Source organism: Pinus tabuliformis, chromosome J, assembly GCF_031772625.1.
Source record: "Pinus tabuliformis cultivar Carrire ecotype Pingquan chromosome J, CPIR1, whole genome shotgun sequence".
Taxonomy (NCBI): Eukaryota; Viridiplantae; Streptophyta; class Pinopsida; order Pinales; family Pinaceae; genus Pinus; species Pinus tabuliformis.
The window spans coordinates 189,340,665-189,356,757 of record NC_142295.1 but is presented as its reverse complement, the minus strand read 5'-3'; the positions used below and the strand labels follow the sequence as shown (position 1 = coordinate 189,356,757).

General features: G+C 39.8%; 1 protein-coding gene across 1 annotated transcript in view; it reads left to right on the top strand.

The window, feature by feature from the left end:
- Nucleotides 1-16,093, top strand: part of LOC149226318 (putative ADP-ribosylation factor GTPase-activating protein AGD13) — a 117,992-nt gene that overhangs the window by 17,622 nt on the left and 84,277 nt on the right. Inside the window, exon 5 of the mRNA XM_089377465.1 lies at nucleotides 12,858-12,942. Within this exon, the coding sequence (XP_089233591.1) occupies nucleotides 12,858-12,942 (85 nt within the window). The remainder of the gene's footprint in view (nucleotides 1-12,857; nucleotides 12,943-16,093) is intronic.

The window sequence follows — 16,093 nt, the reverse complement described above, 5'->3', positions numbered from 1 at the left end:
ACAGTGTGCTTAAGCGAAAGTTGAAAGATGAAATGCATGCATAAGCATGATATGCATGACCACATGGATGTTGATGATTTCCTTGTATTTGAACATGTTTGTGTAATTAACTTGAAGGGTTGATTGCTTTGTTTTTAAACATGCATGTAATGTAATATTGACTTGGAAAAAGTTGATTTGGTCTCCAAGATGGAGATAATGATGAAGTGTTTCATCTTTGAAAAAAAGAATCCTATAGTTCTTTTTCTACATGCTTGACTGGAAGGGTCAATTGTCTTAAAGGCATGTTTTGTTGGCTTGTTATCTAGTCAATCATTTGTGTACAGATGTAAAGACATGGAGGTGTTCACAAGATGTGAAATCTGTTTCTTTTGATGAAGCAAGAGTTTAGGCCATCCAGTTGTTGTCTGTAATTCTGTTGTTGTTAACAGTTGTTGTTGACAATATGTCAAACAGATACAAATGTAAATTTTTGTGAAGAAGATGTAACTTCACATTTGTTTGAGCCACCTTGGATCAATGATCGAGGAAGAGAAGTTCAAACTACCTTCTGTAACCTTCTCAGCAAGAGTTCTGCATGAAGTCAAGGAGGAAGACAGTTCTTCCCAGGAGGACCAACACATCTAGGAAGGAAAGTGTTCAAAGGTTTTGGTTCAGAGGCACTATGCAAGGCAAGTGTATGGAGGCTGAAATAAGAGGGTGATGTACTCTCAGTTATTGTTCAGACTAGTATATCAATCTTTTGGAGTCCAAAAGCCTTTTAGTGGGAAGGCGTGATCCAAAATGGATCTAGTATAGACTCTAAATCTAAAAATATTCCTCACAGAGGAAAATGAAAGTCAAAGGATGCTCTTGGAAATAGTCTCATTGCATAGATCTCTTCATTCTGAATCTAAGGCAATTTGAATGGACCAAAACGGACTCTGGATGAAGGAGTTATTGTAAAAAGAAAATTGCCCATTATCCTTAGAAAAGGAGGCAATTTCTTATAAAAATGAACTAAAAGGCTCTTTAAGGGAAATCGCATTGGAAGAGGTTAAAGGGAGAACTTAAGTGGAGATGGAAGGACTCCCTGATTGCGACCTCCGACATATCGCATTGGAGGTAGGCCTTCACGTGATATCGGAGCCCCGGACAAAGCAACTTGCGATGGCGGTGAGTCGGATCGACGATCGACGATTGGGATCGCTACAAATACAAAGGGCCGTTTATATAAGCGACTTGCGATAGTGCGATAAGCAATGACGCGATCGCATCTTGACCGTTGGATCGCGAGCTCGATCGGACGGTGGAGATTTAACGGAGAATATCGCATTGCTGTTGTGTTAAGTCCATGGACTTAGACCTCCCGCCTGTGAGATTGCGATTTGCAATGATAGGACGGACCCGACGGGTTTATAGGTGCGATTGTATACATTTTGAGTTTTAGAAGGAGGGTTGTAAACGGTATTTCGGGCGTGCTTCAGGTGGTAAGTGGTATTGGAAGGGATTCACTCGATTCCATACACCAGCCGACACGTAGCACGCCGCAAGAGAGAGAGAACCGCTTTTTCGGGCGGGTAATCTCCGTGCAAATGGGCCACCCGAAATGATCGTCAGTCGTTGATTATCGATCACTGATCGGACGGTGGACGATGAATGAGCTATTTTGCGAACCCGAAAGGATTATAGGGGCGATTGAATGTTATTTGAGTCCCGCCTAAAGGCTCATGATGTGTTTTTCATGAGTTTTCCTGTTGTTTCCATCATGCTGCCATTTTCCGAATGTAGGCAAAAGAACGGCCGATTGTGTCATTCCACTAGAAGCAGTCCATTGCACCTGTGCCACGCTATAAGCGGGCGTTTCTGTAACAGGAATGCATTATGAAGCACGCAGAGCCAGAGGGCCAGACGCAGAGCCACAAAGCCAGAGAGCCAGAGGGCCAGACGCAGAGCCACAAAGCCAGAGAGCCAAAGGGCCGGATGCAGAGCCACAGAGGAATGATCTCTCATGATTGCACACAGAGGAACAGATGGAAGCCGCAGAGTCAGAGGATTCTTCATAGGCGAGAGAGCCAAGCGAAGAAGGGGGGCTCCCTTCAGAAGTTTTCCCTTGAGAGAGCAAGTCTCCCTTCAGGGAGCTCACAGCTGGGCAAAGAGCCACAAAGCCGAGAGCTGATAGAGCCGAGGGCCACAGAGCCGCAGTGCCAGAGAAAGCCAAAGAAGCCAACAGAGGATGGGGGCGATGGCAAAGGGGTGATTCCTTAGAGAGTTGAGCGCAGTAGAGTTGCAGGGCCAGAGAGCTTGAGCGCAACAGAGTTGCAAGGGCAGAGAGCTGTAGAGCCGAGGATTCGCGGAGAGCCACCAGAGGTTGGAGGCAGAGCCAGAGAGCTCAAAACAGACTTCTAAGAGCCATGAGGCTGTAATGAAGTTTCAAAGCAGCAAAGAGATCAAATGATCAAGCTGTTGCTGGTGTCTGATGTGTGCTGAAGACAGAAGAAGGAATTCCAGAGACAGTGAAAGAATTATGAGGGAGTTGGTGCAAGCCAGGAGCTCAAGATAGCCCGGAGCGCTGATTGAAGGAATCTAGTCTAGAGAAGCCTAGATTTGTCTGCAGAGTATGGATAGCCAGCGGGATAAGATGGTATTCTAAACCCATAGGTTCAGTTGTAAACCAATGGAGTTGAGTGTGGAACTTGTAAAAGAAGTTTACCATAATCCCAAAGAGCCTAGTTGAGTTGACTAGAGCTCATGGAGACGTAGCCCAAGATATCAGGGTGAACTCCTAATTAAACTTGCTGTTTTTATGGTTTGTTTATTTGCTGCACTTACTGCTATGTGTGTTTATATATCAGTTTAAGCAAATAAACTTAAGGCAATTAAGCAGTTAAAGGCAAACACAAGCATACACCTATTTCAAGTTCTTTTAATTCCACAAATTATCAATCATAAGCATAGATCTTGGAAATTGTTTAAGCTTCGGAGTGGGAGAGGTTCTTGTAAGCTGACAAGAAGCCTTTAGGTCCCTATTTCAGATCAGCCTTAGTCCATCAAGGCCACAACATATCGAGACTTCTGTCGAGTTGTTCATTACTCCACTTGTGAACAACTCTCAACTGCCCATTGCTGCTCCTCAACTACTCAGGGACTTCAACCCACTATGGTCTTCCTATGCTGCTCTGATGAAGACTAACATAGGGCAAGGATGCTTACCACCTATCACTGCCAAATGTCCATCTCCCACATTGAACATGGGCTAGGAGGACTACCCATCATCTATTGTAGAAGTCCTCCACACACAAGTCTCGAGCTCCAAAACTGTTCCTAGTTGATCAGACCCTTGAGCTCGTCAACTGCCTCTCTTGCAACCAACTTTGTCCATCAAGGTGTTGCTCATTGGGCTCCAACTTGGACACTATATCGCTGTCCTCCAACAGACCATATGTGCCCAATCACATACACACTTGGTCTTCTCTCATGCTGCCCTCCAATAGTCCATGAGAGACCAAGTCCATGCTATAGCATTTGCACCTAGTTAGGGAATCCCCATGCTTAGGAGACCCTTACACATGGCTGCCCACAGACTCCTCCAATCTGCCCTTTGCTTTGCAATAGAGGAGCTATTACACAAATCTGGGCACCAACAACTTGTCCTTTCTTAGGACACCATTAACTCATCAACCAAGGGAACATCTGCAACACTCCTTGCTGCTGTCCTCTTGCCTTCCAATCTGATGTGCCTGTTGTCACCTTGGCTGCTTGGTAGGCTACCCAACAATCCATGTGGGTTCTTCCAAACAGCTCCTAAGGTTTCGTACAAGCAACCCATTAACTGATCCATGCTTTGGTCCACAAGTCAAGGACCCAACACCCCTCCAAAACACTGCTGTAATGGTGTTTTCTTCTGCGTTTGTGACAACCCTGGTTAGGGCATGTGTTGCAGCCCTAAACCCTTCTAGCAGTTCACAAACAAACCCTCAAGGGGTTGTGACATACCTTGGGAAGTCTCTTCGTCACACACAGTGCCTTCTTAAGGGATTAGTCCACCCTTGACACCCCTTTACGCAACTCCAGCTGTGTGCTAAGGCCTGTGGCCTAGCACAACAACCCTAAACTGTGAGACAGTCCCCCTTTTCAGTGCCCAAACACACTCCAACACACAACGTTTTGACCCTAAGCAGCTCGGCCCACTAGCAAGGCTATTCAGCCTCTAGAACAATTGTCTCGACCTTCTTTTCAACCCAAAGACAATGCATTTCTCGTGCAGCTCACTCGGTCTCCATCATAGAAATTCGGACCTCCTCCACGCTGTCTAGGGCCTCTCCTCCTTGTTGCGGCTAGGGAAATCTCAGAGCTCTTTCTTGAGAGGACATTGCACCAAAATGGATGATCTAAATAACATGCCATCACCCTCTTTTTATAGCCTAAAGAGGGGCTCCAACGAATAGATGAAGAGACACATCTATTGGACTAATTTACATCAAGCCTACATGACTTGAAAACCAATAATTACTTGTCAACTTCAAAAATTCATTTCTCCACTTCTACAACTCGGAATTCGACGATTCTTGAAGCATTGGATTCTCCTTTCCACCCTTTATCGTCTCATGCCATCACATGTAGAAATGTGCTTTCGGAATTGCCCCAAACATGATTGGGTGCAAAACCCCAGGCTTGGGTTTTAAGCCCACAAGCCTACTTGTGGCACTTTGACCTCCAACCCTCGAACACTAGGGCTTGGAGTACCTCCCAAGCTACACAAAAATCAACATGAATATGGCCCACTCTGATACTTCTATGGTTCCTGCACCCATGATGTTGTTCTCACTTGATACTTTGAGTATGTGTGCTAGATATTGCTCCCAAGTACAATCCACATCCCTTAAGGGATTTTATGATGCTTCTCCAACACTTCAGAGAGGACATCTAACCATTGTGATAATGATACATGACACGTTGACAAAGGATGATTGGTGATGATGACATGGGACACCTTTGGAGCGGATTGTACATTGTTTACCATGATGACATTATGCCCTAACATGATGTCGTCTATTTGTTGCCCTATCGGATGATGCTGACACCCTTATGGATGATGTTTGGCTTGTAGATGCTTTTCTTGATGAACAAACATCCATTTGATGAGGATATATGACTTTTGGGATGAGATGCACTTGTTGGAGCCATTTATCCAATGTTCCACCAAGATTCCAGAATAGGGGGACACAGGTGCAGGGAGATGCATAGGGGGGATGTGTGGGAGTGCCCTCAAATTTTAGGGAAATTTCGTGGGGATGGAGTGACGTCGAGCTATATAATTTTGAATTATATATATTATATATTAATTATTACATAATTCAAATTCATATTCAATATTGAAAGCATAAATAGACTGATAGTAAATACATTGATCCACACATAATTGAATTAAACTTTGAAATACTCTGATCCATACTCATCATTCATATTGATAAATACATCATTCATATGACATACTCATCGTTCGTCCATACCATGAGATTCATTAATAAAATTCAATAATGAAATATTCAAATACATTGATCCATATTCGTCATTCATCATTCTAGAATTTAAATTGAAAGTAAAACATATTATAGTATATACTAGACACGTAAGTTTGAACACTAGAATAGTAGATCACTGAATTCAAAATTGATACAACTCATAGTCTTAAACTCAAAAATAGTTAAGAGTGAGGAGTCAAGAATAAGTCTGAGGTCATCAATATCTAGAGTCGCGACTCAAAAGTTAAAACTGAAAATTAAAAATGGACAATGAGCACCGAAATAAAACCAACATCAAGTAGTCAATCTCAATGATTGGTCTTTTACATCCATCTGTTGCATTAATTCATCAGGACCATCCATGGGAATGTCACTATTTGAGTTAGAGTCTCTCTCGAGTAACCAATGGAACTCCAACCAAAACATGCTGTGGCTCATCCGGTCCATCCTCCTCTTTTATCTATGCACCATCCTCTAGATTCACATCCCATTGTGTTGCTGGTCCCCTGCAATACTCTATTGTCTTCCTATGTGCAAGACATAGAGAACTTTGCACTGCAACTAGCTTCTCTTCTCTCTTAGAGGAAAGTCTCTTCCTCTAATAGAGTGGATGAAGCTATATGTGGACCAATTCCTCTCTGCTGCAAAGGAACTAGCAATCTGAGATAATAAGCGAATAACAAGTCGTTGGATATCTGGGGCATCATTCCCATGCATGGCCTACCAACCAATGGGGTTATCTTGGCCTCAGTCTTTGCGATCTTTCCTTGCATCAAGTTTTTTGAAGGGACCATTGAGACTTGCAAATTGCATCCATTGTCTCCTAATTGTTATCCCTTCTTCTGAACCATACATCTTTGTAATGGAACTCAGAATCCCTTTTTGACCTTTGGATCTTCAATGGGAAGAATTCTACCAGTTCTTGCCACATATTGCTTTGGGTTGAGTGTATATGCTGCCATGTGCAAATGTTTATTCATTGAACATTCGATCCCACTTTCAATGAATAATGGGTCTAATCTTGGTCGTATAGAACATTAAAGGAGGGATATTTCTCACGAATGGCCGCCTTCACTTGACCCAAAATACTATCAAAAGTCTCATAGATTTCTCCAAGATTAGGACAATCTGTGTTAGTTTAGCGAATTACTTCAACTATTGGACATAGGAATGACACCAAATAACCACAATCTGTCCATCAATCATTATCCAATATCTGAACCTTGATTTTCTTCCCTTCCCCTGCCTTGGATTTTGCCCATCTGTTCCAATTTGGAATCACAACCATGTCTTGCAACGCTAAGTGCACCTCCAAAATCCTCTCTAATAAAAGAATATAACTAGCATATATGGTGTCTGTAGGCTTGAGGAATTCCTTCCTCGCACGAGACCTGTACATGGCTAAGGAGGTGTGGTGATTGCAAATAAACCTTTGCACATTTGTTACATTTGTCACCAAGTTAGATACCCACTCAATTTTGCTAATGTCTTTCAGTGCATTGTTGAGTGCATGCACACAACAAGGGGTTTAGAAAATATGCTTGTATTTACTTTGAATCATTAATCTTGCTGATCCACACACTGCTGCTGCATCTGTCACAACTTGTACAACATTTGTTGGCCCAACCTTTTTTATAACATCACGAAAAAGCTCAAATTGAAAATTTCCATCTTTGCGCTTTCCAAAACAATCAATAGCTCTAAGAAAGAAAGGCCCCTCTCGGTAAGTAACTATGATGTTGATAAGTGGACGTTTGGCAATGTCTATCCACCCATCCATAACAATAGAACAACCTTCCCTCACCCATGTTTGCCTCATACTTTCTGTGTGCACATTAATATTGGCCACTTGCCTTTCTAATATCACTGTCCTCAGCTTATGTTAACCTGGGGGCACATATGAGGGTCCTACTGCTACAATTCCCTTGACCCTCTCGTAATAAAGAGAGTGACTAACATGGAAAGGAATGCGATTGGAAAAAAGAAATTTGCTAATGGCATCATCTGTATCATCAGAGTTCAACTTACCATACATCCGTGCAAGAGTTGATCCCACCGCACAAGAATAGGAACCTTAGGCATGGATGAAGGAGTCCCAACAAGAGATGGTGGAGGCATAGTTTTCTTTCAGTTTGATTTTCTTTTGGAGCTTGTGGCTTCTTCAATATTTTGATGAGCTTGGGCCATGACATTTTGGCTTGAGAAGGTGCCTATTGCATTTGTTCCCATTTGCATCCTCAAGAGCTCTGATATTTGTAGCAAGGTTAATTTTGTACATATATTAACCCCTTTGCCACCTACACCAAAAAGATGCATCCTAACTTGACTATAGCTCCCAACCCAAGAATGGCCACAAACATTGCATGTCCAATGGTGTGTCCCACCTCTTTTGTTTCTTGGTTTTGGGTTGGTTGAGGGGCCAACCATTTTGGTAGCATATAACAAAAGTGGTTTGCTCGGATTAAATATCCCTTTTGCATATTGTGCCAATACCTTTGATGGGGATGGAATGAGCTTAGCACCAGCTGCACTACTGCCTTGGGGTTTCATTCATTATTGATGGGATCACACTGGTAAGTTGACTTTTTGTTTGGGGATCATATTCACTATTACTATCAATGGCACTATGGCTCTTGTCGTGATCACTCATATTGCAACTTGCTGGATTTAATTTTAATAGTAGATTTTTTATTTTTAGTGACCTGTAGGAAGGGTTTTAAAATTTTATTGGTTTTGACATGGCAAATGCTAAGTTTTAAGGTTTAGCTGCTAGGATTGAAATAGAAAAAAGGATTGAAAATTGAAATTGAGTTTTAGAAAAAACACAAAGAGAGGGCCAAGGCACTTACTCTAGAGTCTAATGCTTCCACATATCCAAATTCCAATCACTGTGTTCATTCAATGTTCACTATTGTTGACTCTCGAGCGGCAGGGAGGTAGCCTAATAGTAGAAACTTTAGATCATGGAACCATGTTCTAAAAAAGCACTGCAATGCGCTGATGTGGAGAACAAATTGGATCTAATTAGTTAGGTCGTGATCTAGTAGAATGTTGGAATGTTTGACATGATGATGACTTAGGTTCAAAACATGGCCAACATGCTCCCCACGATAATGTAGATGACTCGATCTTTCTAGGTGATTTTGTGAAGGTGGTAAAAATTGGTCTTCCATTAATTTCCAGGGAGCCTGGAGGAGAGCGGCTTGAAAGTTGATGACGACTACATGGTAGAGTAGAGTCGGGTGACAAAGGAGAACCGCTTGACGGTGACAAAGGAGACGAGATTTGTTGATGGCAAGGCTGCAAGCAAACGTGCGGTGGAGCAACTCGACGACAAGGAGAGCGCTCGAGCTTGAGCAACAGACCAATTGAGGCAGGGAGGCTCAAGCAGTGGAGTTTGGACAAGTCGACAACATGGAGGCTTGAGCACTAGAAATGGACAAGTTGACGACAGGGAGGCTTGAGCAGCAGGGAACACTTAGCAGATTTGGTCGTCGATGGTGGGAATGATGAATGAGTGACAGGTAACCTAGGTAAATAATTTGTTTTCTTTTTTTTTTAGTTTCATTTAATTATTTTTTAAAATGTATTTTTATTTTTTAAATTAAGCATTACTAGATAAATTTGAAGTGGATGCCCAAGAACACCCTTTTTGGGGAGTCACATCCCTCACGCTGGAAAACATTTCCCCCTGCGTTTGCTTGCGACTCCCAAAAAAGGGGACGTGGGGGAACATTTCCCCATATTTCCCCCCGTCCCAGGTGCATGGGGCGTGAAAGGTGCATGCACCCCACATTGGGAGACGTGTCCTTGTGGAACACTGCATATCTTGCACTTTTCATGGAGAGACACATTTTGGAGGATGACATCACCCTTGGAGGACATTTAACTCACACTTGTGGGTTAAGTGAGGCATAATTTCATGTTAATTCATTGATAAAGCTATATTTGGGGGTTGGCTTGTGACTTATCCAACTTGTAATCATGGATTTATTATTTAGGGATTTTAGTCCAATTTTAGGAAAATATACCTAATAGCTCCCATATAAATAAGAGATCGATTTACATTGGATCATTGTCACACTTGGAGATCAATTCACACTAGTAAACTTGTCTTTTCTCTCTTGTGCACTATGGAGCACTAGTGTAGTGAACTTCTCTTGGAGGATATTTTTGTGGATTGTTCTCTCTTTTGGATGATTATTGGTGAATCTTTGATGATATGTGCTATGCAAATGTAAGTTATCTTCTTCCATCTTGTTCTTGTTGATGAATTAGGGTTTATTAAAATTTTCACCAAGGTTTTGTTGATGTTTTATGGCTCTAAAATCTCCTTGCACAAGATTTTCATCAAGTTTCTCTTGAGGTGACCTAGGTTTAGCTCCCTCCCTTTCAATCTCCAAGAAAATAGGACACTAGGGTTAAAGAGTTGAGGGACATAGGTTTGTCTCCCTTAATTTCTTTGAATCCACATCCATCTCTTTTCTTCCAAGGATTTTTACTCCTAGACTCCATTAGCCCTAGATTGAGAAAGACACTAGTCTTATCTCTTGTGCCAATCTTTTAAAATTCTAAATAATTTTCTTTTAATTGTTCAATGGTAAGTTAGGGTTTATGTATGACAAAATCATACATTTTCAGTATTATTTGTCTTGAATGTCATTATCCTAGGGTTAGGCTTTATTTGCAATTGATTGGAAAAGTAAAAATATCAATTTACATAGCCATAATTTAGGGCTGATGTCTAGGGTTTGTTGTGTTATATTTATTTTAACCAGGAAATTTTTTTGTTGTAATACACTTTCTCGTTTAATTAGCCCCAATTTTACATTGCTTTATCATTGATTTTGGGACTTCTTATTGCTGTTTAAAGTTTATAAACTATTTGTTTGCTGCAATTTTTGGTTTAAAACCTTAGTTTATGACAACCAAATATAATTTCTTGATTGTATGTGTTTGGGAACTTACTTGAGCCTTTATTGGTTGACCTAAGCCTCTAGATTAAGCCATAGGAACCCTTGAACTCACTTTATTGGAATTATACCTTATTCCACCTGAAACCCTAATTATTGCATATTTATTCCTGGGTGAGATATTGTTGTAGAACCCTTAGGGGACATTTAGCTTAAGTCAAATTGGGTCCTTGCGGTGGATTGTGTCCATCACTAAAACGAGGGAAGTTCTTGCTGAGGTGACAGCGTTAACACCCATTGTTGTGCTCAATCTACGTTGCTTAGTAAGGCTTTGCACTAAGGTGCCAGAATTTGCAGTAACACAGGCCAAAGTAGATCAATAATGGAGACGAGTGGCTTAGGGAGCAGATTAGTTTTTGGCTCAAGGGCAGGTTGCTTCAAATGAATTAATGGCGATGCAAAGAAAATTGCAGAATTTTCGATACTTGATACTGAACTCCACTCCATGACCTAGACATTTGTTATCACCATTACAATATCTGATAAATTTGTGAAAATTTCAAGAAATAGGTAGAGAATGAATTAAACATGCTAAATGACACTGTTGCAACATTCCAACAGTAAAGGTCACAGCTGACCATGCTTCTGCATTTGTGCACAATTTGCTTCAGCATTACAAGGAAGAAGTGCAAGAATTAGCAATAAAGGAAGTTTCGTACATGAGGCCATGCCTTATCTCATGGCTGAACAGAATGAATAACAAGCACAATACTGGAAAACCTGCTGAAGGTCTTTCAAGCAAAATACTAGAGAAGCACAAAGAGAAATCCAATAATATGTATCATGATACTTGGTGACCATGTGTGAGAATCCAAGAAGATTTTTGCAGAAACAGAGAGAATAACTGAAGAAACAATTCCCAAACTAAATAAAGTGCTTGCTAAAAATATCAAGATTATCAAGGATCATGCATGGGAACAACAAATGCAGATCTGATAGGTGAAGTAAAGAGCAACTCAAGCCACTCCCACTTGAAGAATGTAATGTTTCAGTATATGTTGCAATCACGAGCACACACAATCTATGATTTATTTTCAGAATATGGTGACAATATAACATGCAATTCCTTTGCCAACATAGAAGCCTTCAATTAGTCATCCCAATCAGCCTAAAGCTATCATCATTCCCAAGAGTGCAGATCCGCAGCCGCCTGCTTTATCTGCTCCAAACAGCTTGAAAGGGCTTCCATTGACAATCGTTCTGCTGACAACCACTCCATTGACTAATGCCCCACTGGCAACTTAGTCTACTATTGATCAGTGTCAACATAATGAAGAAATTATTGGGGAAGTCATCGAATGAGGTCCTCTCATATAACTTTTGAAAGACATACTATTTTTGATATAAGACTTGTACCGAGATTTCAAATTCAAGACATAATATTTTGATACTGCCCTGCTCTGGCTTGGGGAAGTGGTTGCAAGATGAATATCTGCTTCTCAATTTCATCTTTGGATCAAATTCCTATAGGGGTGATGTGTGTTCTAATGTCAAATGGAGCATGGTGCCTGCTGGGTAAGTCTACATGTTTTTGTCTGTTGGCTGAACCAACATGACAATTAGGTGATTATAACCATCTGCTTCATCTTGGATGCTATAAATACATGAATGTAATGTGATGGAATGTACAGCCATTGAGGGAAAAAGGAACTGATTGCTACAGCCTCCCACTTCTGTTTCTTTTCCCTTGTTTGCACTCTTTGTGTATGGTAGCTTATGTTATACCTCTCTGGTTTATAGCCCTGAGGGTTAGCTCAATCAGCTGGTGCCAGGATGTTGCTGATAATCTTGCATGCTGTGCAGGTCTCAAGTTTGATTCCCATGGGGTTAGGTACACTTAGTTGATTCTGTGTGCTTTAGACTGGGTGCCATCCTTGGAATGAGGGGAAGTGTCCTAGCCTCCTATGGTTTCCTAGGGAGCTATTTCCAGGGAAAAAATATCTTTCTGGTTCAAGTTATGCTTATACTTAGAAAAATGAATGCATTTGAATGATCAACTTGTAATAGAATACAAAATCTTGTTTGCTTGTTCTAGGATAAAGTAAAACTCGAGTAATATAGCCACACACAGTCTGCATGTAAACAGAATCACAGTGTCTTCTGGGTAACTGTTACTACCCTAGATATTATATTCTTTAGTTAGCGACATTTTTCCTATCATTTCTTCTTTTCTGACTACTGTTGCTTATTGGATAGAGTCTTGCACTAAATCTTCTTTTAAAATTTTGATCTTTAAATTACACTAACAGTATGAATTTTCCTAGAATTTATGTTTAGAGAATTTTCATGTATCTATTTAACAATTTATTGCCCTTATTTTGTAATTAGAAGTTGTGTTTTTGTTTCATTCTATCTATAAGTACTGCTGTTTGCATTTCAGGAGCATTAAGAAGACTGAAAAAGTTGCAATCTCAACCAGATAATCAATTTTGCGCAGATTGCGGTGCTGCCAATCCCAAATGGGCGTATGCAGTTAACTTTTAACTAATAAACTTAGTTTCTTTGTTTTCCCTCCATTTGCTTGTGGCGAAAAACCCTATAATCCTTTTATTGGAGTATTTATTCTGCATGCTAGTATTATATAAAAGTGAGAGTTGGATGCTTTACTCCCTAATTTGCCTTCCTGGAAGCATTTTGTATCTAACAAGCATTATAGGGTCTTTTGTTCTTTGATTTAATTTATAGTATACAATTAAATTTACAAGATTTCAATATGGCTGGCAATATAATGTGTTTCTGTCTTAATCGATAGTGTACTGTGAATAGTATCGCTGTAAATGTGTGAGTAGAGAAAGTAGATCCACCTTTGACAAGAGTTGCTATTTTCCACTCAAATTACATTGCAGCTTATCTGCTATTATATGGCTTTATGTTAGTTCTAAGTTTGATGTATCTAAAGGGCAATTTTCTTACAAAAATTATTTATCTTGTGCTTTGAATGCAACTAACTGATATGCAATCCTCCCCCATAAAAATTTCACCCCCCAAGATTGAGCCAAAAGTTGAAATCATATATATGACACATCAGCTCTGAAAACTATATCTATGTTTAAATTCATGTTTGTTTTGCAAGGATAGAAAAAGAGGCTTAGCACATGTAGATGGGTAAAAATTGTAGCTTGTATAAATTCTCCTGATAGAATTCTGTGATGAGTGAATCCTATAAAGGCTGATGCATGGACAGAGATGTCTGGGAATCATATGCTTCAGCACCTGACATTATATGCATACAAACATTGAAAGTCCATATTAGGGTGATTCAGATCATTAGGTGGATTCAAAGAGTATAATAAATTACTAGCTCGATAGATAAAGGTCAGATACCAAAGGAATGCAATCTCTATTCCCCACATTTCTAGGCTATATCAACAGACTGTAAAACGTATTACTCTGCCCTAAGGTCAGAAGAAATGAGATTGTGGCTTTTAAACTGGAAAATTGTTACCAAAGACATACAGTCCATCTTATGTAAAGTGGGATATTAGGGTCTGATGCCACAATAAGGATCCCTTTCCCAGCTTAAAGCAATGTATGTGGACCACACAAAATAACAACCGGGACTCCCCAGTGGACGAAATATTTGTATGCAAAATCTCTGTTGTATATCTTAAAATTTACTGTCTGACATGCCTGTCTCAAATAAAAAAATCGAAAGTTGGATAATATTATAAGTATATACATATATATTTAGGAAAAACAGAAAGCTTCTTATTTTCGATGTATAAATGTTTACAATGTTGGCCCAGCTGTACCTGCAGTCACAAACACACTTCATAAAAGCTGAATTCCTGAGATGGTCTCAATAATGTTCTGATGCATCGATTAATTTGGGAGGCCCAGACATGCTGGTAGCAACAATAACTCGTTTATCTCCTATAGACTGGCTGCAGCAATACAAAATTAGAAAAGAAAGCATATAAACTTGTACTGCTAACATCCTTAGTGTCCTGCATTATACTGTCAGGATAAAAGGATATCCAAGTCTGGTAGTGTTGGGTTATGCTGGCTTTGTCAATGGTCTTCATCTTCATCTGATTCACTAAGTCACATAACAGAAGTACATGGAGTATATGGGACACATGAGTGTCTGACATATGTATCATCAGAATATATGTATAAAACCATGACAAAGGTATGGTGATACAAAACAGTGAGTGAGTTTGTAGAATTACGTATTTTTTTTTTTAATCAATTTAACCTAGTTTTTGCTATTTAAGGCAAACTTTCCAACAGCTAACCTTTGTCATGAATGATAATATATAATAGTAATGTAAAAGAATGTTCTTTACTTTTAAGATACCAGCATACCACTAACAATAACATAATTTATAAAATTGAATATCAAGTCCATCCTAAAATGGATTATCACTTTTTTTTTAATTAATGCATCTAATAGTTCACTAATGCACATAAATAATACATCTAATAAGAATGATACATCTATGGTTCAAGGCATGAACATATAAGACTTATATTGTGCGTTTTAGACACTTTATACAATGAATGTGCTTAATAGTGAAAGCTACAGGAGAAGCTAAGCATTAATAATTGGGGATCGTAACCAAACTGGTTAAGGCTATTAGGCTGAGTGGATCCTGTCATGTGGTCTTGTGCTCTTGCCAAAGCGTTCATTTAAAAGAGCTTTATTATGGAAGTTAGATGATTAACCAAAATTGCTTTATTATGGAAGTTAGATAATCAACCAAAATTACCATCGCCCACTTTGGAAAAGTTGGTGGATAATGCATTGAAGGATTCAAGAAAGAAAGTTAATTACCTCAGAGAGCTTTTGAACACTTGCTTGCCTATAGCAAACGAAAATACAAAAATTCAAAGTATGTCTTCAAATCGTTGTACATGAGGTAAGATATCCTAACAAATGTTCTTTAGTTTGTCCACTTCTTGGTAGTTGGCCATTTGGAAGAGATATGAGAGTTTAGATCATCCATAATTGTGACTTGAAAGGAGAGATGGAGATTACGTTGTGTGTGTCATGTCCTCTATGAATTCAGGACGTAATAGCCTATCGATCCCCATAGGCTACAGTCCTTAGTAAAAGGGGAAAACCCCAAAATATCCCATCCTGGTCAGGTTTGGGGCAGCTGGGCAAAGAAACCCAAAATTGGGGTTTGGAGTAAAATTTACTCAATCAATTAAGCAGAAGAGAGCCCTCTTGAAAATCTGTAAATATAAGAGGATTGAATTCATTTTGGAATCATCAAGTTTTAGGATTGGGTTGTCATTGATGTCAAACCCTAGCATTATTGAAGCATGCCCTTGTTGAAGTAAGCCCTAATATGCTCTTGATGAAGGTGATGAAACCCTAGAAGCATGAAAAAGTCCTAAGCATTAACCCGTAGCAACTAGAGGCTCTGTGTGCACCCTTCATGACTGGAAAGTATGAGGAAATGTTCTTTCTACCAATTGACAATGTTGTGCTTCTCATTGGAGAACAATATAAAGCAGACCAGAGTTAAATACAGGGACACTCTCTGGAGTATTTCCCCTCGTGTTCATTGCAGTGGAAGATGAAAGGAGTTTGTCACATTAAGTTCTTACATTAGAAATCCAAAACATTATACTTCCCTCTCAGAAAAATTAATTGTGATAGACTGT